Source organism: Monodelphis domestica, chromosome 1 (genome assembly GCF_027887165.1).
Source record: "Monodelphis domestica isolate mMonDom1 chromosome 1, mMonDom1.pri, whole genome shotgun sequence".
NCBI classification, from domain to species: Eukaryota; Metazoa; Chordata; class Mammalia; order Didelphimorphia; family Didelphidae; genus Monodelphis; species Monodelphis domestica.
In genome coordinates, this window is record NC_077227.1 from 184,569,450 (window position 1) to 184,596,224 (window position 26,775).

At 37.2% G+C, this 26,775-nt stretch overlaps 1 protein-coding gene across 2 annotated transcripts in view; it reads right to left on the minus strand.

Moving 5' to 3' along the window:
- The window catches only part of FAM227B (family with sequence similarity 227 member B), a 319,277-nt gene that overhangs the window by 34,483 nt on the left and 258,019 nt on the right, over nt 1-26,775 (minus strand). For both annotated transcript variants that reach the window (XM_056810170.1, XM_056810172.1), the window contains 2 exons: nt 18,446-18,531; nt 14,270-14,428 (listed from right to left, as the gene is read on the minus strand). In XM_056810170.1, coding sequence (XP_056666148.1) covers nt 14,270-14,428; nt 18,446-18,531 — 245 coding nt within the window. The remainder of the gene's footprint in view (nt 1-14,269; nt 14,429-18,445; nt 18,532-26,775) is intronic.

Sequence of the window (26,775 nt, forward strand, 5' to 3'; positions counted from 1 at the left end):
AGGTAGAGTGGCTGGCTCTGACAAGGAGATGGGCCCTCTCATTCTCAGAACCTAGACCAAATGAGAAGAGAGTGTATAGGGGTATTTGGAAATATGGAGCAGGGAAGAGGAGGGGAATGTGATGGATGGCTTCAATTTTCTTAGTAAAGTTTTAGAAGTCTTTTGCTAAGGAGAAAGAGAAGCAGAATTGGTGTCAGAATAAGGAGGAGGACAGTGACTAGAAAGAGGTCAAGGGGAGGGGATAGAAAAAGGTTAGAAAGAATGAGAGGAAAAGAGGGATGGATGAATAAGAGGTTCAAAAGTAATAGATTAGCTGAGGCATCTTTATAGAGGCATAAAGAAAAGGAAGGCTAGGAAATTTTGATAGAAATAGGCATTTGGCTGTGATACAACATTATATGATATAAAAGATGGTATAAATGTTATTATGGGGCATATGTCTTATACCCAGAACCAGGATTCTTTCCTTCCTCCTCTTTAAAGTATTGGCTTCCATGGAAGATGAGGGATAACATTTTAGAATTAGAATAAGGTTTCTGGTTTTTTAAAGTACTGAATCATGGGTGAAAAGTCCCCTGTCCAAGGCAAGAAGCACCTTTTACTGGGTAAATGAATAGTAACAAATCTTGAATGTATTTACTTTTTTTGGGGTCCATTCTAGGAGGAGTGGGTAATTTTTTTAAACCCTTATCTTCCATCTTGGAATCAATACAGTATATTGATTCCAAGGCAGAAGAGTAGTAAGGGCTAGGCAATGGGGGTCAAGTGACTTGCCCAGGGTCACACAGCTGGGAAGTGTCTGAGGCCAGATTTGAACCTAGGACCTCCAATCTCTGGGCCTGACTCTCAATCCACTGAGCTACCCAGCTGCCCCCAGGAGTGGGTGATTTTAAAAAATTAGTCTGGTCAAAATTTTGTTTTTATTTAGAATGTTGCTTTCAACTCTCAAAGAAATCCCAGGCATTCAAGAGAGTTGGCTTCCCATCTGATCAAAATGAAAAACAAGAGAGTTAATGGGAGCAGGGAATGTGTGTGTGTGTGTGTGTGTGTGTGTGTGTGTGTGTGTGTGTGTGTGTTTTAACCTTTAAGAATCATTTACAACAATTTTATTCTGAACCACTTTCTTCTCTTAATTGATATAACTTTGGCTTTAACAGATTCACACATTCATTCTGGATTTCCTTAAAAGGGGAGAAAACCCACTTTCATGATGAAATTATCTTCCTCAACCCACCCTCCTTCCACACCCCATTCCATAAACCATGTTTATAATCTGAAGTCCAAATTGTGGTTTAAAAAATTGATACAACTCCCTTTCCCCAACCTGATTTCCTCAGGCAACTAAAGTCTTCTATTTATCTCATTAGTTAGTTTAATAACAAGTTTGTTGAATTGTGGTTTGGGTATTGTATACTTTATAAAATAACCCAAATTGGAACTTAAACCATGTCTTTTGAGTAAAAAGGGACTTGATCTTCTGAGCAATTTTGTAATTGTCTCTGGCTCAAGGTGGCTGAAAAAAAATGGTTCTACTCCTCACGCACATGGCCACTTCAGTAAAACAAAACTCCTTTGTTCACCATGTTCTTGAGAAAAGTGTTATTTTCATTTTCTGCCCCCTGGTTTCCTTAGTCCCAGCCTCTTAGGCAACTGGCAGAGTTTGAGAAAAGAGAGGGCTTAGCAACCTCATCAACATAGCTCAAAACAACTCCAATTAAAAGTATTCTAAAAATAAAACCAAACTTTTTTTTCTTTTTCTAGAACAAAATTGCCATACCTGATTTTGCTTTCATTCAGTCTTGTCCTATCAGATTCCAATGAGAAAGTCAGTCCATTTGCATGTGTGTACATATGTTTACATGTATGTGTGTGTTTACATGTATGTGTATAAGAGAAAGAGTGAGTTTGTGTGTGTATGAGAGTGAAGGAGGGAGAGAGAGGGATCTAAAGAGAGGAACAGGGAAAGAGTGTATGAAAGATAATCAGAAAGAAGAGAGCCAGAAACAGAGGGAAACAGAGGGAGAGGAGGAAAGCTGAGGAGAGCAGAGTTTCAAGTAGAAATCAGATTCTAAAATTTGGGTATCTACTAGGGCAGTGAATATATAGTGTTAAGCAGTTATGCCGAGAAACTTTTGTAGAATGCTATATTCAAAAGAAGGAAATGGGCAAAAGTTAGTGATGTAGGTTAGAAATCTTCCCACTGGAAAAGGACAATAAATGTGCATCTTTGGGGGAAGGTACATAGTTAAGTAGTAGTGAACATGCATGTGGTACATGGGGTGGCTACCCCATGTCTTTTGGTTGGAGCTATGTTGGATGGAGTAAAAAAAAGCCATGTGGAAATATGCAAGGGGAAGCAAAAGAGGAGGGAGGCACTGAGAGCTAAATGGGAGGAGAGGGGTCTGAAATCAGAATGACAGCTTTTCTCTTCCAGATTGTAAGGAGGTAGGACTTTTGACTGAAAAGATCTCAAGCCCTGATAAACACAAACCAGAAAGCTGCAAACACCAAGCTCCCTGGATGTTTGTCCATGTCTTTATAAGCCTTAAGTGAAAGGGAAGTTTCTTGATTAAACTAAAAAGCAGAGATGAAACAGAAATAGGCAAGAGGAGTGTTCCATACTCCTGTCTCAACAAGTATAGAAATCTGACTTCTTGACAGAATCAATCAAAGACGTTAAACAAAGTGGAAACCACCTATTCAAGAAAGGGAAGAAGTAGTGCTTCTATCCATTGAATAGTCAAAAATCAGTAAGGATAAAGATAGCAGGGAATTGGACAGAGTAACGGACCAGGCAAGAGGCAGAGTTAGGCAATTCTAGATCAACAAAGTCAGCAATAAGCTAAACTCAAAGCACTGGCCAAGGCTAAGACCAAGAAAAGCTCCTCAAGTTCTATTATTTTTGGAGGATTCAGACCTTTGTCCCAAGGCTTCCACTCCTCTTACCTCTGGTTAGTTTTTCCTTGGAGAGGCAAGTGGTGGTGTTAGCCAGGGAGTACACCTTTGATTCCATTGGTGCAAGGAACTTCTAAGTGAGAACATTCCCTTTACTAATGCAGGTCAACAATTCTGTAACTGAGAGTCTTGAGTTGCCCAGCATCGAGAAGTTAAGTGACTTACCTAGTGTTCTACAATCAATATATGCCAGATAGGGGACTTGAGCTCAGATCTTCCTGGTTTTGAGGCCAGTTCTCTGTCCATTAATCTATGCCTTGCGCATGGTACATAAGAAGTATTTATCAAATCAAATGCAATCCATTTCAAGTGCAGAATCACCACATCAGTTTTGTAATTTTGTTCCTGAGTTACATCTTAGGTTCACCTGGGGAAGTCATCCCTTCAGGCTTTATCAGTGCTGGTTTCTGGGCCCTGAAGGAGTCTGGCCTCTACAGCTGGGCCATGAGTCATAGAAGAAAAGGCTTAGAACAGGAAGGGAACTCAGAGTTCAACTAATATATATATATATATATATATATATGTATATATATATATTCTCCCTTTAGCAGATGAGAAAAATGACGTTTTGAGATATTCGTTCAATGACTTATCCTAATGACATGAAGGCAGCAAATAGCAATGATAGCATTAGAATTCACTTCTAACTCTCAATCATGTATTCGTTTCGCCATGTTGCCTTTCTTTTGGACCTCTTTCCAAAAACTGTTGCCCCTTGGGGGTGATGACTTGGGTCTCAACGAGTACAATCTATTTCCCAGTGGATATATTATTTTCTTAGCATATTTTAGGATGCCGTGAATTCCTAGTGCCTGACAACAGAAGGTGCTAAATAAATGCTTGTTTAATGATTGGAAAAAAAAGTGTCTCCACATGACTTTGCTAGAAAAGACACCAGACGGAAGCCTCTATTTTGCGGATTTGTTCAGACATCGATCTTCCAGTTAATGTGTTATCTTTTTGTGACTAGGTCTATTTACTTTTTGAATTGAATTAGGCATAGCCTTAATAAGAGCTTTAACTGTGGGGTTGAAAAAAAATCACTGGTCAAATTGGAACCAAACTTCAGAGACTTGGTGTACTTAAAGAATGTTGAAAATCTTGGTTAAAACAAAACATTGTGAAAAGAGGCTGCACTTGCTCATAAAGTATTCCACACCCTCTTGCTCCCCCCACCCCCTTTTCTGTGTGAAGATGGGCTGACTTATTACCCACAGCTGGCGACCTTTTATAAGCAGGGGGGGGTTAATTTCTGTGCTGCCTGTCTGCTTCCCCCACATAACTGATAATTAAAAACAGATGTTGACTTTGTAAAACCTTTATTTTCATGCAGGAGTAAGAGCTCATATACTCCTAGTTATCTTACTTTTTTATTGTGGAGTTTGGATATTTATGCTCCAGGTAATTTGATCTAGATTCTGGATATCAGTCAGCAAAGCTTACATTTCATATCTTGCCACTGATAATCAGGGACGATACTCTAATGAGGAGGGAAGGAAGGGAGTCGTGGTACATTCCAGGTTGACCAACAGCAAGTTCCGCGCAGTGTCCCCTTTAAATAACTGCCCATAGCTGATAAATGTTGGGTCTTCCTTGCTCTGAAATTCACATTGGGATCGCAGGCTTTGTTCTAGGGCAGAAGGCTTCAAGCTGGGCATGTTGACTATGGACCAATGAAGTGCCCAGTTTGTTGCCAGGGAAATTCAGTTATTGGATTATTACTGTCATCAAAGGCTCTCCAAATGGAAATTTTACTACAATAATGGGGAAAATTATGACTACTTAGACATAGTTTAGAATAAATGGAAAGTGATCAGCATCTTAGGGGCTTCAGAAGTCAAAAGCATAGAATTTTCTGGTAATTTATATAGACTCAGAGCTAGAGGAGATCTTTATGATGCAACTTGCGCCTTAACCCCCCACCCCCATCCCCCAGATCTACAGCAGTTCTTCTGCCCTGCAATTTGGATCTATCCGAATACAGGGCATACAAGAGAAATAAACATATGATATGGTGGTCCCCATCCTCAATGGTGACAGGCTTGGTTGAGAGTGTGATGTGACTGTAATGTTTTTAGTTGGTTAAGTTTGCAACTGCAGCACTTAAAACCTTCACTATTCTGACTATTTCTGCATCGTTACTTTGTATGTAATTTGGCTGCCCTGATTCGTGCCTTAGTTGCGATCTCATGGTCCAGTTAGGTTTTCCACATGTGAGGTTAATAGAAAAATTAGCACATTTTCCCCACCGACTCTTCTTTTTTGATCACAAAATTAAATTGATCAGAAGATCTAGAGAAGAAAGGGAACACAGAAATTTTCTGGTCCAACTCATCATTTTACAAATGAGGAAGTTGGGGTCCAAAGGCGTACCTTGTTGTAAGTTCCAGATAGGAAGTGGTGGAACTCCTCCTCTAGTCCTGCCTGCCTGCCTTCCTTCCTTCCAGTCTCACAAAAAAACAACTCCTTTTAAAAAAACATACAGAGGGTGAAATATATATTCCTAAAAGGCAACAACAAGAGAAGCAAACTAAAGTCTTATTTTGAACATTTGCACTATCTTAGGCTGGGCATAAAACCCCCAATGGTCAGTCAATAAACATTTATTAAGCACTTCCTAGGCATCAGCCCGGAGCTGTGCAAAAGCACTGTGGATACACAATGAGCCCAAAGACAATTTCTGCCCTTGGATTTAGACCAAGGTTAGCCCTAATAATAACCAATGGTGGCTGAGATAGGAGTTTTAGCTGGTCACCAAGTCTCATGCCACACGGAAGCACTTTGACACCAAATAGAGGTCAAGCTGGGAACAAACCATTGGAAAAGCCTTCTGATTCAGTAATTCAATAAAAATTAAAATACCTACTACAGAGGTACTTATGGAGCAGCTAGATGGCACAGTGGAAAGAGTACTGGGCTTGGAATCAGGAAGACTCTTCTTCATAAATTCGAATCTGTCCTCAGACTTTTTATTTTTTAGTAGCTGTGTGATCCCAGGCAAGTCCCTTAACCCCGTTTGCCTTAGGTTCTTCATCTGTAAAATAAGCTGGAGAAGGAAATGGAAAACCATTCCAGTATCTTTGCCAAGAAAACCCCAAATAGGGTTTCAAAGAGTCAGGCATGATTGAAAAAAATAACTGAATGACAACTTGTAGGCAGCGTGAAACACTGGAACCAAGTCTGACCTTGATTCAGAAAGACCTCAGTTGAAAGCCCTGTTGCTGATAGCCGTGTAACCACAGATATCTCACATAACTTCCCGTTGCCACAAGTGAATCTCTAAGATAATAATAATTTGCAGATGATTTGGGGATCTTTTTTGTGGGGGGAATTTCCAAGCCTGAAATTCCCTACCAGTATGAAATCCCATGCTCCAGCCTACTCAAACCAAATACTATTCTCTATTGCCTTTGGGTCCCCTAAAATATTGGTACTTCTGAAATGACAGTGTTCAATGATTTATAGCCCTCTAGCATCCCTGGGTACATATTGGCTTAAGAAAATGGCTTTTCTATTAGGGAGCAGTTTGGGATCACTGAAAAAGAGAACAGTAAAATTTCTCAGTTATGATTTTTCCATTTTATTTAAAATTTTAAAAATTATTACTCATTTTTGACATTCTTTTAAAAATTTGAGTTCCAGATTTTCTCTCTCTCTCTCTCACTCCCCCCCACCACCCACTGAGCAGGCAAGAAAAATGGTAGCAATTATACATATGAAATTATTCAAAACATATTTCCATATTAGTCACATGGCAAAGAAAAAAAGCAAAACAAAAAGAAAGCAAGAAAATTATATTCAATTTGCACTCTGTTGTAAATTAATTCTCTCTCTGGAGGTGGATAGCACTTTTTCATCATGAGTCCTTTGGAAATGTCTTGGATCATTGTATTGTTGTATTATCATTGTACATCAGAGTAGCCAAGTCTTTCACAATTGATCATTGTTACAAGATTGCTGTTAGTGTGCAAGTGATCTGTTCATACTTTGGTGTTATCTTCAACTCTTCACCCCAACTGTCACTCAACCCACATGCTCAAGCACTTGTCAAGTTTTGCCATTTCTTTCTACAACAACTCTTCTATATACTTCCACTTCTATTCAATTACACAACCCCCCTTCTACCACCCTGGTTCAAGTCCTGATCACTTTCCACCTGGGCTGTTGCCATGGCCTGCTAATTTGTTTTTTGCCTCAAAATTTCCCCTTTCCAATCTACCACCTTCACTCCATACTTAATAGATTCCAGTGACTTCCAATTGCCTCTAGTATCCAATTTAAACTCCTTTGTTTGACATTTAAAGTTTATCTTTTTTTTTTAAACAACCTTGACCCTTCCTACCTTTTCAGTATTAAAAATGATTTCGCTTCACACATTCTCTGGTCTTCATGCTATTTCTCACACACACACATAAATATATTTTTGTATGTTTTCTATCTCTGTGGCTCTTTCTCCTATGCCTAGAATGTACATTATGTCTTTCTGTCTTTTGGAATCCCTGATTATCCTTAAGGACAAAATGAGGGGATGAACTAATCAACAGGACCATTTATTTTAGGATGGAAGGAGCAAGATTAGTTATCTTATTATTCTAGGTATTGTACAGATGAGGAAACTGAGTCTTTTTGATTGGCTGTCTAGCCACTTGCTGTGGGGATTCTTTTGTATCTGTAAGACTTCCTTAAGAAATAATAGATAAAGGAGCCATCATGGTGGAAAAGCAAGAAGCTTGATGCAGCTTAGCTCCCACCTACAACTCCTCCTAACAGATCTACAAAAGTCACCAGAACAAATCCTCATGGGAAAATGCAGAAAAGGTCACAGCTAGTCCTTTGTCCAGCCTAAGTTGGTGCAGGGAGAGAGAGAGGTCTGCTAACACTGGAGAGAGCCATGTGTACCCACCTAGGGAGAGGGTGGTCCTAAATACATACCAAGGCACCCCATATCAGGGCACCCAATGGGGATAGGTGCCAATTGGAAGCTCGGCCATTCTCTATTCAGTTTAGTCACAGATCCAGGGTAAACTGAGAAGGAGACTTGTGCTTAGGGGTGGCATCCAAAGGAGGAAGACCTTGGGTCATGGTGTACTGAAAAAAGGAGTTCAGAGGTAAGCAGAAGCAGTTGGCTCAGACCCGAGCATCAGACTGGGATCTCATTTCTAGCATCTTTTCAACTTGCAGATAAATAAACAGGGTAGGAATCCCATAGGAAAAGAGACTCTGTAATTGCTGCTCTGAACCAGTAGAACTATCAGGCTGACAGGTAGGGCCTTAATCCAGTAGCAGATTATTATTTTTCTGACTGAAACACAGAAGTTTCAGAGATCAGACTGGGGTGGGGGAAAGCAATCAGACTTAGACCTGGATTAGACATCACTCTGGGAGTACTGGAAACTTGCAGGCCCTTGTCCTGGAGATGCCAGAATAACAACATTCAATATTCCAAGCAACAGGACCAGCCTGGATCTTTCACCCAAAAGGGTTACAGAGCCCAGCTTTAACATAAACTCTGAAGCTGAGAAATAGCCTTGAAAAATGAGCAAATAAAAAAAGTATCATGCCAAAAAGAGCTATTTTGGTGACAAAGATGCTTGACACACAAATCCAGAGGCAGAGAAACATTTTAAATATCTATAAACAATGCCTCAGAGAAAAACAAAACTTCTGCACAAATTCAATGAATATTCCTAGAAAAGATGAGGGAGAGACTAAAAAGGGGGAAAACCATTTTTATAAATGAAATGGAAGTGCTTAAGGGAAAAAATGGAAAAGAATTGAGAAGTCTGAAAGAAAAAATTAGAAAGGGAATTAAGAGTTTGGTAGAAGAGGTACAAAACTTTGCCCTAGCAACACCCTCCATGACAATTAAAATGGACCATATAGAAGGTCATAACTCTATGAGATAACAAAAATATTAAAACAAAGTTGAAAGACTTAAAAAAAGAAAAAGTGTGGCGTGTATTACCAAAAACAACTGATCTGTAAAACAGACTGAAAAGAAAAGCCTAAGAATCATTGAGCTACCTGAATGTCATGACCAAAAAAAAAAAAAAGCACAGATAACCATATTTTATTCTTACAAGTTCTATAAACATCTCATTTTATTCTAATTCTGAACCTGAAACTCTAACCTGGGCTGAAACAGGTCTGGTCTGCAACAATTATTTTCTGCATGAAACTTTTGCTGTTTCCTGCAACTGCTAGTGCTCTTTCTCCCAATTTTGTGTTTATTTTATTGATGTTTATTCCTTACATATTTATATACATATATCAGTCTCCATTTATATATGCAGATATAATTCTCTATCCCATAAGAATATGTCTGAGAGTAGGAATTGTTTCATTCTTTGTGTTTTAATTCTTAGCATCTAGCAGAATGTTTAGAATGTAAAAGGTACTTGATAAATGTTTGTTGATGTATTGATTCTCCTTCTGTAGTTCCTGTGTGTCCCTCAGAAGAACTGCCCTATGTTAAAAGGATTCTATGGGCAAACACCCATCCTGAAAACTGGACAACATAGTTCAAAGCTAAGAAAAACAAAATGGCACATCTAAATGGCAAGAAAAGAGATCCTGTATGTACACAAGGGTCACTTGCTTCCACCAGTCACTCCACCGTGGAGAGGGACACAATAACCAATTTCTTTCATAGCATTTCTTTTCCCAATTATCTTCCCATAAAATTCACCCTTAGATGGCAATTTTCTCTAACCATGCTCCAGATTTAAAATTACCTTCTTATCAGAAATCATCCTGGACACATACCCATAAAATACTTTTAAGGCATACCTTGCTATGTGTACTGAATCACAGACTTATTGTGAGGCTCAACTAAGATAATGTAGGTAAGGTGCTTTGTAAACTTTAAAATGCTATGAAAATATTAGCTTTCTGTTGTTAATAGTAACAATATTAGGGAACAGAGGCATGATGGTAGGAAAAAGCAACTCACTTGAGTGCTCTCAATTTCTCCTTCCAGAAAACTTTAAAATGATGTCTCAAAACAAATTATGGAACAGTAGAATCCAAAAAAGGATGGAATGAAACAAATTTCCTTCCAAAGAAACTTAGAAAGTTGATAGGAAAGCTCTGTCCCACTAGGGTAAGTAAGAATGGGGTACAATCCAGCATAGTCGTTCCCTGGCCAATAGTGAAGTCTGAGACTCCATGCAAGCTGATAGCAGGTCTTAGGGGTACTTGATTCAGCAACATCAGTGTCTGGAGCTCTCATACTACAGATAGGGAGTTAGACAACTGGTCAGGAGATTAGAGAGGCTCCTTTGCTGGGACTAGGTGAAGGACTCTGTTGCATTAAGCTCATGTGAAGATTTGGTTCAAAGTCCAGTATCCCAGGTCCAGCGTAAGGAGGAATACTAGTATTTGGGGCTAATGGTCACAGTTCTAGGGTAGAAAAGAGTGCTTGTGGTCACTAACAGACAACAGCACAGGCCAGAAGAGCAGTGACATCTCTCCTTAGATCGTAACAGTGAGGAAGATCTCCAGAACTAGTTCTGAAAATAGCTGCACAAAAATCCCAGAAGCTTGGGACAGTGAGCCTTGCCCCCAACCCTCTATTTCCCAGAAGCAGAGCTCAACCTTAACATAAAGTTAAAAGTGAAAAAAATAGGCTGGAAAAAATGATCAAACAAAACAACAACAAAAGAACTTAACTATTGAAAGTTACTATGGTGATAGGGAAAATAAAAACAAATTCAGAAGAAGATGATAAAGTAAAAACTGCTACATCTAAAGCCTCAAAGAAAAATATGAATTGTGCTCAGGCCCAAAATTAATTACTAGAAGAGCTCAAAAAGATTTTAAAAATAAAAATAGAGAGAGAGAGAAAAATTTTGGTAAAAGAAATGAGAGTGATTCAAGAAAATCATGAAAAAGAAGTCAGTAGCTTGGTTAAGGAGGTGCAAAAATACTAAGAAAAATAACATCTTAAAAGCAGAATTGTTCAAATGGTAAAAGAGGCACAAAAATCCACTGAATAGAAAACACGTTTTAAAGAACAGAATTGGCCAAATGGAAAAAGTTGTCCATAAATTCACTGAAGTTTTGAATTTTTAAAAAAGCAAAATTGGCTTCATGGGAAAGGAGGTACAAAAGCTCACAGAAAAAAATAGTTTTTCAAAATTTAGAATTGAACAATTGGAAGCTAATGACTCTTGGAGACACTGAGAAACAAGATAATAAAGTCAAAGTGGAAAAAAATAGAAGAAAATGTGAAGTATCCTATTGGAAGAACAACTTACCTAGAAAAAAGATCAAGGAGAGATGATGTAAGAAATATTCGACTACCTGAAAATCATGATTTTAAAAAAGAGCCTAGCCATCATCTTTCAGAAATTGTCAAGGAAAATTGCCCTCATATTTTAGAACTAGAGGGTAAAATAGAAATTGAAAGAATCTACCAATAACTACCAATATTGGCCTTTGCCAGGAAACGACTATGCTGGATTGAACCCATTCTTACTTACCCTAGTGGGACAGAGCTTTCCTATCAACTTTCTTAGTTTCTTTGGAAGGAAATTTGTTTCATTCCATCCTTTTTTGGATTTTGCTGTTCCAAAATGAAAACTCTCAGGAATATTATTGCTAAATTCCAGAGCTCCCAGGCAAGAAGAAAATACTCTAAGCAGCTAGAAAAAGCCCCAATTCAAATATTGTGGAGCCACAATCAGGATAACACAAGAATTAGAAACTCTGACATTAAAAGATCAGAAGGCTTGGAATATGATAATATGGAAGGCAAATAAGCTAGGATTACAAACAAGAATTACTTACCCAGCAAAACAATATAATCCTTCAGAGGAAAAATAGAGATTTAAGGAAATTTCTAATAAAAAGACTAGAGCTGAATAGAAAATCTGATTTTCAAATATGACTTAATAGAAGCATAAAAAGGTAAATAAGAGAAATTGTAAGAGATTCAATAAAATCAAAATTTATATTCCTACATGGGAAGATGATACTTGTAACTCTTAAGAACTTTACCATTATTAGGGTAGTTAGAAGGATGATAGACAGTGGGCATAGATGTTAGATGAAATAATGGGAGAAGAGGGAAGGAGAAAGTAGAGTGAGGTAAATTATTTCACATGAGAGAGGAGTAGAAGAGGTTTTATAATCAAAGCGAATATGGGAGAAGTACTTGAATGTTACTCTCAATGGAATTGGCTTAAAGAGGGAGTAATGTACATACACAAGATGGGCATAGAATTCTGTCTTATCCTATAATAAAGTAGTTGGGGAAGAGGCTAAGAGAAGATGGGGATGGGGCTGAAAGAAGAGAAGGTGGATTGGGGGAGGTGGTGATCAGAGGCAAAACACTTTTGAGGTTAGGCATAGTGAAAGGAGAGATTAAGTGAAATGGGGAAAAATAGGATGGAGGAAAATACACGGTAATTATGACTTTGAAAAAATTACACAAAGATTCTCCATTAAAGGCCTCATTTCTAAAAGGTATAGAGAACTGAGTTAAATTTCTAAAAATATAAGCAATTTCCCAACTGAAAAATGGTCAAAGGATACAATCAGGGAGTTTTCAGGTAAAGTAGTCAAAATTGTCTCTAGTCATATGAAAAAATGCTTGAAATCACCATTGGTAAAACAACCGTGAGGTGCCACACCACACATATCAGATTAGCTAATGTGACAGGAAGAGAAAATGACAAATGCTGGAGGGGATGTGGAAAACTGTTGGTGGATTTGAAATAGCTTCATCCCTTTTGGAGGGTAATTTCAAACTATGCTGAAAGAGTTATGAAATCGTGCATACCCTTTGATGGATAATTTCACTTCTAGGTCTGTATCCCAAAAACATCAAAGATAAGAAGAAAGAGTCTACTTAAATGTTCAAAATTATTTATGATTGCTCTTTTTGTGGTGGCAGAGAATTGGAAACTGGAGGGTTGTCCATCAACTGGGGAATGGCTGAACAAATTGTAGCATATGATTCTAGTGGAATACTAGTGTGCTCTAAGAAATGATGAGAAGATGCAGCTAGGTGGGTGGTCCTGGGTTCAAATATGGCCTCAGACACTATCTAGTTATGTGATCCTTGGCAATTACCTAACTCCCTCCCCCCTTCCCCATTGCTTAGCCCTTACTCCAATTCTGCCTTGGAACCAATACACAATATTGCTATAAGTCAGAAGGTAGGGGTTTAAAACAAAAATAAATGAAAAGGAAGATTTAGGAAAAACCTGGAAAGATCTACATGAACTGAGGCAAAGTGAAGTGAGCAATACCAGGAGAACAACGTACATAGGAAAAGCAGTATCATACGATGATCAACTATGGATGAGTTTGCTGTTTTCAGCAGTCATTTTCCAAGACAGTTCTGAAAGACTTATAATGAAAAATATTATCCACCTGGGGAAAGAATTGATGGAGTCTGAATGTGGATTGAAGCATACAGTTTACAACTTTATTTTTCTTGTTTATTTATTTGCTTTTTTGGAAATTTTTTTTAAACATGACTAATATGAAAATGTTTTGAAGGATTGCATATATATAACCTATATCAAATTGTTTGCTATGTCAGCGAGGGGAAAGGGAGAGGGAATCTGGAATTCAAAATAAAAAACCCAACAATAAATGTTAAAATTATTTTTGTGTATAATTAGGAAAAAATTTAAAAGTAATAATATTATTATGATCATTTTCACCCAGAGGTGCTCTCTCTCTCTCTCTCTCTCTCTCTCTCTCTCTCTCTCGCTATATATATATATATATATATATATATATATATATATATATAGTAAGAAACCCTTTTGTATGAGAGATAATTATGATCCCATTTTTTAGTCCAGACATAACTGGTCTAATAGCATATGAGTTCAGCATTAATGCTTGCCTATCTTTTGAATATTCTTTGAATAGTCCTGGGATCCCATGACTAAGGGTGGGGCTTCTTTTGAAAAGGAAAAAGGTATGCTCTGGGAATGTTAAGAGTGACTAGAGATCTGTGGAATGACCCAGAAATCCATTGGATATCATAGATTTATTCATTATCAATAATGTATTAATTAGAAAGTGAAATCAATTATTTAGTTTGGCATGGTTGTTAATGTGGCTAAAACACAATTGAATCTATCAGTTCCCCACATCCCTATGCATTCATTTTCCATATAAACATCATCTTAAATACAGAATGAAGAAAAAGTACTCTAAGTATTCTCTTGAATATAATGAAAAGTGAAAAACTACATTAGTGAGAAATATAAGCTTAGTGTCTTTCATTGGCTAAAGCACTTAAAATTAGAATATTTAATAAATGGCATATGAAACAAAATTCAAAAGGATATGGCCATTGGTAAATTTGAGTCATTTGAATATTGGAATACGGAAGTTTTGGATTTCTCCCGATTTCATGCACCTTCATATAGTATGCTACCAGAGGACTCTGGCCTCCAAGTGTGAAGAGAATACGGCAAAATTGTGGACCAAGGCCAACTAAATGAGACTGTAAGGGACAAAAAAAAAATCAGTTAGGCATACTTTAAGATATTGTTTCACTCTATACAAGATAAATATGATATAGCTATAGTTAGAATCACTATCAGATATCAGTTATAATAAATAGGAAGAAATAGCTAGAAAATATTCCCCAAATTATAGAAACAAATTAAAGCTTATGTCATTGAATAGTAATACCCAGGAAGATTTTTTTCCTATCTATTATATCAAAGAATTATATTATCTCCTTAGCTGAGCACCTCTTTTTTAGTCTAACCAAACAGAATGCCTCTTTCATTCTATATCATTCAACAGACAGTGTATGATCATAGAACACATTTGTTAAAGCTAGCATCAATTCATCAGTGAGTTATCATGAAAGGCCAAAAAGTTGTGATGTCTTTTGTTAAAAATGTAGAAAAACAATAGACTAAGAGAGTCTATCAGTCAAAACCCACTTTATTGGTCAAAACCCACTATGAAGAGCATTATGGATATGCAGATTCTTATTCTGTTGGGACACTCGTCAACAAGCATCACAAGTACTTAGTAATGAAATGGGGCTAATGCCTAATTTTAGTGAAACTAGCAAGTTAAAAAGTACACTGAATAAAGTAGAGGGAAACCAATTTTCCTGCTCTCCCAATTATTGCTCTTCCTGTCTTTCATATTTTTCTGGTTGCTTTAGGAGGTTGGTTGAGTGGCTTATTGACTGAGAATTGGAAAACGTTCTTAGAGAAAGGATTTTATTGATTTTTGAAGGAAACCAAGGATTTTAAGAGGTATGTAAAAGGAGGAAGAACTTTCAAGACACAAAGGGGGTACTCCTGGCTATTGGAAAGGCACAGAGATGGAGGGGGTGTGTTGTGTGTAAGGAACAGAGAATAGGCCAGTATGGCTGGGTTGTAGTGTGCTTAGGAGAGAACAGAATCCAGGAAGCCTAGAAAAGTAGAAAAGGGCCAAGTTTTGAATCGTTTTAAATGAAAAAACCCAAAACCAAAAAACCGAAACACCCCAAAGTTTCAATATTCAAACCTGGAGGTGAGAGGGAATCACTGGAATTTGAAGAAGGGAGGTGACACGGGCATTCCTACACATCCGTAAAGTCACTGCAGTAGATGAGTCAAGGATGGATTGGAATGTGGAGAAGATTGAGGTAGGAAGAAAAATTAGAAGGCTATTGTAATAGTCTAAATGAGGTGATGATGGTTTTACTAGGGTGGTAGCCTTGTGATTAGGGAGAAGTGGATAGGCATGAGAGATGTTTTGAAGGCAGAAATAAAAGGATTTGTCAACTAGAGATGTGAGATGAGTAAGCAAGAGGTGCTGCAGATAACACTGATGTTGTGAACCTTGGTGACTGAGAGGAGGGTAGTGCCTTTTACGATAATAAAGAAGTTCAGAAGAAAGAAAGTTTTGGAGGGAGGGAAAGTTGATTTCCTTTTTGGAAATGTTAAGTTTAAGGTACTTACAATACACCAAATTTGAAATGTTCAATAAGTAACGGATGATAAAGATTAGAGCACAGAAGCCCAATATCTAGATCTGGGAATCATGTCTGCATAGAGATAATTATATTTGTGGGTGAAATGAAAGTAAAGAAAGGGGTATTTTTGCTTTTTTTCCCAACATTTATAAGGAAAATTAGTATTTCCCCATTTGAATATAATGCTTGATTTTGGTCATAGATACTTTCTATCATATTAAGATAAAGTCCTTCTCTGTCTATGCTTTGTAGGTTTTAAAAAAATTTGATGTAAGTACATTTTGCAAAATGTAATAAGCTTTCTTTTAATTTATAGATATAATCATGTGGTTTTGGCAATGATTGTTAAATATGATTATAGTAATTGCTTTCCTAATATTGAGCCACACTCACAAATCTGGAATAAATCCAACTTGTTCATACTAAGCAATCTTAAAAAAAAATAACAATGTAAACTTGTTTTCAGATACCATAGAAGTGAGGAGATGAAGAGTATGGCAGCTCAAATAAATATCTCAGTTCAATTTAGGGGCTTGGGCCATTAACATTTTCAAGACCTGGATAAAGAAATTCAATGTGACAATTCTGTTGACTTCTGGAAAGCAACAGTTACATCCAGGAATGATTCAAAATCGAATTTCAGAACTGAAAATTTCTAAGATCCAAAAAGTGGTCTCTTCCTTTGTCATTGTAAAATATAGGTATTATAGAGCTATTCTAAAATGGTGACGGATAAGGATATGCAAAATTCAGGCTGTGGATAGGGAAGGCTGATTGTTTATTATCTTCTTGATACCTCTTTATAACCATGCTCTCAGCTAGCTGCTGCACTAATATTGAGAAGAATTTGTCAGTTAGGAAGTAAATTTCTTGGATCAACTCAAAGATCATCATTATGTCCCACTACCAAAATAAGGAAAGCTCATCACAACATGAGTCTAAAAAAGATGTTTAGTGCACTGGGAAGAGAATTTCAGATTGTGTGAGGAATGTTATCACATTGTTCATGCCCTCTGCCCCAGAGATCCTTGGGACAGAAATATCACTGTTGGGCATTATAGATAAAGACAGATTGGTAGAATAAATTCCAACATGTTATCACCTCTGGGATCAAATATGAACTCTTGTTTGGGGTACAAAGCCTTTCAAACCCCAATCTCCTCCTACCTTTCTAGTATTTGCATACTTTACTCTCTGGCACATACTCTTCCATCCAGTGACACTGGTTTCCTTGCTGTTCCATGAATATTTCTCTCTATTTCTCTGCTCTGGACATTCTCTCGGTCTATCCTCTGTCTCTCTCTTCTCACTTCCTTGGGTCCTTCAAGTTCTAACTAAAATCCTTCCTTCTAAATGAAGCCTTTCACATCCCATCATGATTCTAATGTTTTCTCTTTTTTTCATTATTCCCTATTTTTCCAATACATTGCTCACCTCTACACTTATTTGCCAATTGTTTCTTCCATTACATTGTGACTGGCATATAGTAGATAGTTAATAAATGCTTATTGACTGACTTTTTGTGACAGTAAAAACCTAGAGACAAATGAGGTGCCTTTGGGTGGAGAATGTCTGAATAAACTAAGGCATATGAATATAATAGAATATATTACTTTGCTGTAAGACATGGAGAATATGAGGAATTTAGAGAAAACTTAGCAGGCTTATATGAACTGATACACAGTGAAATAATTACAATCAGGGAAAGAATATAGATAATTGCCATAATGATGTAAATTCAAAGCAAATTATAACAAAGCTAACTGCTGTGTAATTACAATGATCAATGCTGGCCACAGATATGAGATGAGGAAATATGGAGTAGCAAGAGGCTACAAGAGCAGAATTTTGTAAATGCTGTCAGATAACGCTCACATTATTAGATGAATTTTGCTTTTGTTTTTGTAATAAAGGAAGGTAAGATTACATAGCTAAGATGGAAGTGTATCTGGAAATAATTTTGATGGAATAAAACAGAGACATCAATAGAACTTTAAGTTAAAATGAAGAATGATTATAAATGAAAGAGATAGAAATATATGTTTGTGGTGAGGACTTGTTAACTTTTCAGAATGAAAGGAGCCTTTTAGAGTCTTCAAAATCTATTTACAAGCAAAGAGACTACTTGGCAAAGCAAGTGAAGTGTTATTTTGGAGTCTGGAAGATCTAGTTTGAATCTTGCTTCAGGCTTCTGCTAACTTATTTGATCCTCATTAAGTCCCTTAAACTCTGATCATCAGTTTCTTCACCTGTAAAATGGGGATAATAATAATTCCTATTTTACAGAATTGCTGTGAGGATCAAATAAGATGATGTATGAAAAGTATTTTGCAGGCCTTAAAGTACTATAAATACGTGTGTGTGTCATTTGTTATATCATATAAATTGAAAACAAAAAAACCTCTTCAAATCAGTTGAATTTTCCCAATGTACATATGTACATGTAAATAACATTATTATTAATGTTAAAGTAAACAAAGTTGCTGTTTGAAAACATTATCTAATGAGACCATAATTTACAATTAATGGATCACAAACCTCTTTTTTTGCCACAGGCTCTTCAGGTGATGGAAGCAGCACATTTCTGTAGTCCATTATTAGTTTTTCCAGGTCAAATTCCATTTCTAAAATGCAAATACAATTATTGTTCAATTCAAAGTTCAATATCTCCCATTCACAAAAACAACCAGTTCATTTCCATCTCCCCCTGGAAACACACGTTTTCCTCTGGCATATGGAGGGGAATTGCTATGGAAAAGAGCTTAGAAAATTATAGCAATCGTATGCCTTAGGTTTTACAATTTGAAATGATATTAATTTTATTTTCTCTTGCTCCTGGCAAGCTACGGACAGAGCACCTGACACAACCAATATACCCTGGTATAGGTGATCATTCTTTTGCCTAATAGAAAACATAAATCTAGGCCCCACCAGAAAAGCAAAAGTTCCTAGTATTGCTCATCAGTTCTTGCATAATTCTTTGTCTCTGTTTGAATTTTTGGCTTTATGAATGGGGTCAACTCCTACCAGAGACACATTATAATCCACCTTCATCAGATGAGGGATTTAACCCTCTTACTTCCTCCATCTTTCCTAGGTGGCATCAGGATGCATGATGATACCATCCTGATAGGAATTATGGTCTTTGGTATCCCAGGACTATGAGGTAGCTTAATTCAGTATGGTAGTGAGTCAAAATTTTTCAATTTGGCAAATAATTTATTAAGCTCTTTCTATGTACTTGGTATTAGACCAGCCAGTGGGGACAGCAAAATAAAAAGTCAAAAGTCTTTGCTCCCAGTAACTTTCCATCTACCAGAAGGATGTGACAGAACAGAAATGCACACTGCAAGGTGGGGAATTAAAGGGGCAAAGGTGAAGTCAGACAAATGTTTTAGTGAACTTTTTGCATTGTGAACTTGGCTGACTAAACCTCCTCTTGGAATATTTTTAAATGCATAAAACAAAAAGCAAAGAATTATAAAGGAAAGCAGTTATACTGAAATATATATGCACAAAATATTTAGTAATATAATGTGGAGCCAAGGTATTTTTTGTTTTTGTTGTTGTTTAGTTGCTAAAACTTAAAATTTCACTAAGACTTTGGGGATAGCCTATATTTATAAAATTATATCAGAAGTTAAATGAAAAATAAAACAAGAATGGAAGTCTCAGTGTTAACAAATAGAACCATTTAGGAATATGTAAAAGGAGGTCAGTCTTTGGAGAGAGGAATAATACTAGTCTCACAATACTAATTAAAGCTGAGTGTAATAGGAGCATATGATTCCTATTTTTTCTTCCTTTCCCCATCATCTCCTCATCTCCTTATGCCTGGACTATTCCAATAGCTTGCTATTTCATTTTCCTGCTCCAAGTCTCTACCTACTCTAATCTAGTCTTCATTCATCTGCCAAAGTAATTTTCCTAGAGTATAGCTCCAATCATGCCCCTCCCCCTAACCCCACCACCAACCTCAAATAAACTCTACTGGCTCCCTCGCACCTTCAGGGATCAGTGAAAAATCATCTGTTTGGAGCTTAAAGTCCCTCTTAAACCTCCCCACCTCTAGCACCTTCTCAGGCTTCTGGCATTTTTCTCTGGCTGTCCCCTATTCCTGGAATGCTCTTCCTCCTCATTTCCACCTCTTGGCTTCTCTGACTTCCTTCAAACTTCAGGGAAAATTCAAGTCTTTTAATTTTAAGGCCTCCCTTTTGCTGATTATTTCCACTTTATATGTTTATATATTTGTGAAGTCAGAAGACCTGGGTTTAAAACTAGACATTGTCACTTACCATAGAGGCAACATTGGACAAATCACTCCCCTTCTCATCTACAAAAGGATTAGTTGATCTCTAAGGTCCCTTCAAACTCTAAAATCTTAGGAAGAAAATGCTGAAGAGGATATGGAAGCTAACCTGAGAAAAAATTCAAGGAACTTGGGCAAAGGGCTAAGGAAAAAAGAAAGAAGTTTGTATGTAGCTGTTTATATGTTGTCTCTACCCCTGAGAGTGTAAGTTCCAGGGCAGAGGTTATCTTTGGCCTTTCTTTGTATTCTCAGGATTTACTCAGCAATTTATTAGGTGCTTAACAAATGCTTACCAATTGATTCCATTGCCATCACAGCAGAGGCAGATGTACATGACATGCCTTTGGGGCACGACGGACACATACCAGTGGGGCAGTACCCTGATGCCAATGCCAATGATCCTAACTCAATAAAGAGTCAATTCAAAACTCAAATCAAACTGGAAAAAAGGGACACCACTGCGTATTCTTTCCACCTTTCTTTCTTTTTTCCTTAGCCCTTTGCCCAAGTTCCTTGAATTTTTTCTCAGGTTAGCTTCCATATCCTCTTCAGCATTTTCTTCCTAAGATTTTAGAGTTTGAAGGGACCTTAGAGATCAACTAATCCTTTTGTAGATGAGAAGGGAAGTGATTTGTCCAATGTTGCCTCTATGGTAAGTGACAATGTCTAGTTTTAAACCCAGGTCTTCTGACTTCACAAATGGTGTTTTACCCCACCCTACCTTACATGCAACTCTTGGTTTTCTCAAGATCACAGTCACTCTGACTGGCCAACATCATAGATGAACAGAGTAGGGGCAGACCTTTCATAGCAGTGTTCCTACCTCACTCCATAATGCTATTAATAAATTATACATAAATTCAGAGGAAGGTAGCTCCCTTCCCTCAAAATTCTTTCTTTTCTCTTCTTCCCTTTCCAACATTATCTCCATGGAACCAATGCCCCCCTCTCCTTTTGTCTAGTGTCCTATTTTCTTGGTAACAATTAACATCAAGTGTAGTAGGATTGTTCTTTTATACTGTTAGGCTTTAGGTTCATCACAAAGAAAAATAAAAACAAAAGAGAGCACAGGAACGAAAGCACTGAAGACTGAATCAACGAGTTGGTGCCCATTTACTACAAAACTTTAAAAAGCACAATTGTTTTATTGACCAGGACCTTTTCCTTCCCCTTCCACTGTGAAGAAGTCACCACATATCTGGACTTAAAATCTTGTCTCTATTCGATTCAGATTGTATTTTAAATGCTCAATATGAAAAGGGCTTCTAGCTCTATTAAGAAAGCAGACCATTGGAAGTTGAAATGGTGAGGCAGGCTTCTTGGTTTCCAGGTGAGCCCCCCAGGTGGGGGGCTGTTCTACTCAGATTTTGCCTTTAGGATTGGAGAGTGATGGGCAGCATGAACTACTCCTGTCCTGCCTTCTATCTGCATGTCAGCTAGACCAGAAGCTCAAGATTAAGCTGAGATGAGTGTGGTGAGACCAGTGAGGCATAGGTTGATCCCAGATCTGGGACTGGAAGCCAAAGCTTGAATGAGAGGAGATCCAGAGCACCAGAGACAGTTATCAGCAATTTTATTTTGCAGTAGGTTGGCGAATCAGAAGTAGGAAGACAGATCTCCCTCTATACTTCTCTGCCTTCCATTGTTCAATACACTGTGTGGTCTGGAACTGGGGACCCAGGCCCAAGTTCCTTCCCCTTTGTTCTCTCTTCACAATCTGCGGGCAAATGAAGTTTAGAAATTCCACACACACATTTAAACAATGGAGACATTAATTGGGAGCAGTTTGGGGAGACTATGAGGGTAGAGCTCTCCATGTAGAAGGACTTAATTTTTGGCCTTCAATTTTTTCTATATGTAATGAACTCCTTCCTTCACAGGAATGAAATCTGTGTTAAAGGTAGGACATCCTGAACCTTTCATCAGCTACAGGGACTAAATACATGTATCACTCTGTAGTCAAAAAAGATTTTATGATAATAAAAACATTGAAGAGGCCTCATGGCCAGCTAGAAAGCTGGGCTTGGAGGCCTACAGGTGAGCAAAGATCCACAATTATTTAGTAATGACTATATCTTCTTTGATTCAGAATTAGTATTGAATTGGAAAGAGTGATATAGAAGGTGTTATCATCTATTAACTGGGGATGCAACATAGAATTATAGGGAAGAGAAACATTTCCCTTTGGATTGTTCTACTCCACACATTAATATCTATGTCTTGTGAAAGGTGGAAGTTAATGATTTAGACTTAAAGAAGATTATAGATATAGTGGATTAGATCAACCGATTTCTCACTTTTAAAATATTCTTGAAATTTATTCAATAGTATCCCGCTCTAAATTCAGAGCCCAGGATGTATGGGCATTTAAAAATGGGGTGTATGGGGTGCTCAGGGAGGAGTAATATCTTTGGTATGGAGGGCTGGTCATGAACTAGGGCTTTGCTCACCCAGCATGTTAAGACTGTTTTGGCGGAACAGACGGAAGAAACCAACAAGAAGGTTCAACGGCTGAGATGGCGACGCAGCAAAGCACTGTGGAGTGCTTAGGGCGTGTTGGAGCACAAAAGACAACAAGGCCATCCAATGCAGCTGAGGAAGTCTCCAGGTGTAACGACTTTTCATGCCAATGGACCCAGGCTTCCAACACCGAGAGAGTGGGACTGTCTCTGTGCATTGACTTTTCCACTTAAATCTTCACGCACCAGTGTCTTTGTGCACAAAAACACACAAAGACAATCGTCATCCTCGGTTACCGAGAGACTACTACTATCCTCCTCTAAATTCAGAGCCCAGGATGTATGGGCATTTAAAAACTTCCTGGCATTGAGCTTAATATTCTGCCTTCCATTTGGAGTCACATGGCACTGCAGTGTAGGAGTTTTCCTCCTTTATGTATTTTACTAAAGAGAACTGGATGCAATGATTTGGCCAATGAACTAAATAGAATGACAGTTGGTGAACAATCCGGATATTATTCTCACCTGCTGGATAATTACTGTAGTTGCACACTTATTTAGGATTATGGAAAGACATAAATTAACTTGAACTGCTACTATTATTGGAATGTTCCACAGGACTCATGGTATATACAGAAAGTGTCATATATATGCCCAAAGGTGTCCCAGAGACAGTAAGGAGGGATAGATCTATTGTGGTGTGGAATGGTTAGGGTGAGTGGGATGACCTAAAATTTGAACAACGGGTGGTATTTAGATAGAGAGGCAAGGGGTAGACATTCTAGGCAAACGTTAAAATTGCAAAAGTATAAAAGTGATAATAATCAAAATATATTTGGGATATAGCAAGGAGTTCTGCTTGGTTGGAACAGAGATCTGACAGTAATTTTTATAGCAGAGGAAGGTCAATAGAGAAATTAAGAGGTGTAGTCATGCTGGTTTAAGCTTTAAAAAAAGCTCAAACAACTTAGTATTTTTTCAAACCATTATCTTTTATCTTAGAATTAGTACTAAGTATTGGGTCCAAGGCAGAAAAGCAGTAAGGACTTTGGTAACTAGTTTAGTGACTTTCTCAGGGTCACACAACCTATCTAGCTGCCCTCAAAACTGAGAGTTGGAAAACAATTTAGTGGGATCATTGAGGACAGATGAAATAATTGGTGGGTAATTAATGAGTTAATAAATATACTTTTAATTTAAAAATATAGCAAATTATTGGATTGTTGGGGTTTGGGACACCAAAGTTGTGAAGCTGTTAATGAGTCTCATTATTGCAAGTTAAGATAACCTCCATTTCCCCAACCGATTGCAAAAGAACAAGATAATAAGAAAATGCACTGGCTTTTGTAAGCAATTATGTTTTTCTCTTATTTTCAAGGAGGAATTTGAGAACTTCTGCCAAGGACTTCAGAGATTCTTACAAAATCATTCATAGTAATATCAGTGATGGATTTTCCCAGATTTTTGAATCCAGGAGTAGAGAAAAGTGGTTGAGAAATGTATACTTATCCGTTATAGAAGGAGAGTAAAATCTGGGAATTTTTTTTCTATTAAAAATGTAAGGCTTATAGTTATGAAACCAATGGATGGAGAGGATTAACATCTGAGGAATGCTATCACATGTTTTCATCTTAGGGGCAACAATATATATATATATATACACACACATATATATATATTCATAAATTTGGAGGAAAGGGTAAAATGGTGATGAGGGAAACTTTCAAAACAGGTTTTTTTTTTTACTTTGAGTATAAATGTTAAATGGAGGGTGCTGTGGTTCACCCATATCATTTTCTCTTTGTTTAGATCCATTGTGCTTTAATGGGAAAAATATTAGTAAAACCCATGGTGACGCAGTGTCCGCTCCCCACCCTTTAACCAAAAACCTTCAGTCAGAGAACTTACTGTAAGTCAGGTTTCTGTCGTGAACAAAGAAATTGGCATTGTACTTTATTTCATTATTTGTGAAAATAAATTATAGACTCAAACTTCCTTCATGGGCGGATTCTTAATATTCATCACTTTAACAATAAGCCCTAAAATAAATCCATCTCTTGGATCAAACTGGAAAATTTTGGTTCTGTTTTTAATTAAACCAAAGACGATCTCAGCTGCTTTTAAGTGAATAAAAAGCTAATAGTTGAACTTAATGATTGGAATAAGAATTGAATCTTATGAGGCTCACTAGCTCCAGTGACTTTGATCTGGGTACTACTAAGTTCCCAACCCAGCTGCTGTGAGCCATTGGATCCAAACAAAGCTTAATAAATGAGCTACACTAAAAGAAGGGGCTGTCAGAAGCAGCTCGTTCACATAACTAGAAAGCCCCAAACTTTTATGGAAAGATAAAATCTCAGGATTTGGGGAAGAAGACCTCAGGGATAGACTCTGCTACTGAAGATGACCAAGTACATGACCTTGTCCCAGAAGTCGTTTCATCTTTACACATATCTAAAACACTACAGTGAGAGGCATTTTAAAGTAAAATATATGTAGCTGAGAAAAGAATTGGCCTCGTTTGAAACTCTAGGACTTATTTTGCCAAATAATACGTTCTCTTTTGGACATGATAGGTTTGAGATTTCCTCAAGACATCCATTTTGAAATATCTAAAGACAACCCTTGGTGTGTTGATGAAGGAAAGGGGGGAGAATAGCATAGTATTTGGAACACTTTTGGATCAATATTTTACTGGTTTACCTTAGCCCAGGTAAATGATTTAACTGAGTGAATTCTAGTTGTCTTCATCTATAAGATGACATCAATAAACATTACTAATGATGCCATAGTGTTTAAGAGCTAAGCAAATCATTATTCATTTGTAGACATGAAAATTATTTGTTCCTGGAGCCCTACCTAAATGAATAATAATTTGCATGAATCCATATTAGTTACAGCTATGGTTAGATTTCAATCTACATTTATAGATGGATGCTATGCTGGGTTAAATATCCAAAACTAATGAAACTAATGGAAAAAATCTGGATTTAGAATCCTCTTTGCTAATAAAAGATATGATATAAAAGGAACATTTCTATTAAGCTGGTGTTTGGGCACATGCATATAAATATCTGTGTCTTAGAGAGGGTGGTGACTTATTTATTGATAGAGGGAGAGACTTCAATGGAGAGATCCTTATGTCAATGATAGGACAGGTCAAACTCACATTCTGAGAATCTACTTGATTTCAAACAAAATTAAATCCAGCAACCATTTTATTACATACATACTACATGCTGGTTATATAAAGATAGAAAAAGAAATAGTTCTTGTCTTCAAGGAGCTTATATTCTACCACAGGGATACAAAATATGCATAAATAAGCACAAGAGGTGTATACAACATAATTTCAAAAGAGAGAAAAGTACTAATAGTTGGGGAATCAAGAAAGTTCTCCTACAAGGATGGCATCTGAGCCATAGATTCATGGTACAATTGTTGGCCTTAACCACACTTGTGCCATATAAATTCTTCCTTGCTTAATGAAAATTTTAAGTATCACATGTGAGATTAATTTTTAAAAAGGGCTTAAAGTAAGACTGATTTGTTTGTAAATTTCTAGGACAGGGAAATATTCTCATTTGAATGATGTTCCACAGGGTTCAAGAAGCTAATTAGCATACTTATATGGGACAGATAGCAGATAGATTTTATGGGATTTCTATTTCTTAAAAACCAAAAGACCAAATAATAATGAGTCCAAAGTCTCTGATACCAAAAGAAGTTAAGGAAAAAGTCAACCTGGTTATAAAACTTTCTAAATTAGGCCAGTCTCCAGACAATAAACCTAACATCTAATTCTAGGGCCATATTCAAAGCCTTTCCAGCTTGTTTGGATCTACCAGAACTTTTACTTGCTAATAGTTAAAGTACTTTAAAAGTACCTTAAAGTACTAATCAGGTTCACCTCATGCCATCATGGGGCATCAGAGTGGGGCAATAGTGTAGGGACTTTCTCATTTCTATAAAATAGGCCATGAAAATGGCCTAGGAAGGGTATGTTTGATGACAACATGGGAAAGAAACAAAGAGATTTTCTACAACAGATCGGATCCCTGTGCCTTTATTATCACATCAATAGTTACCTATTAGACATT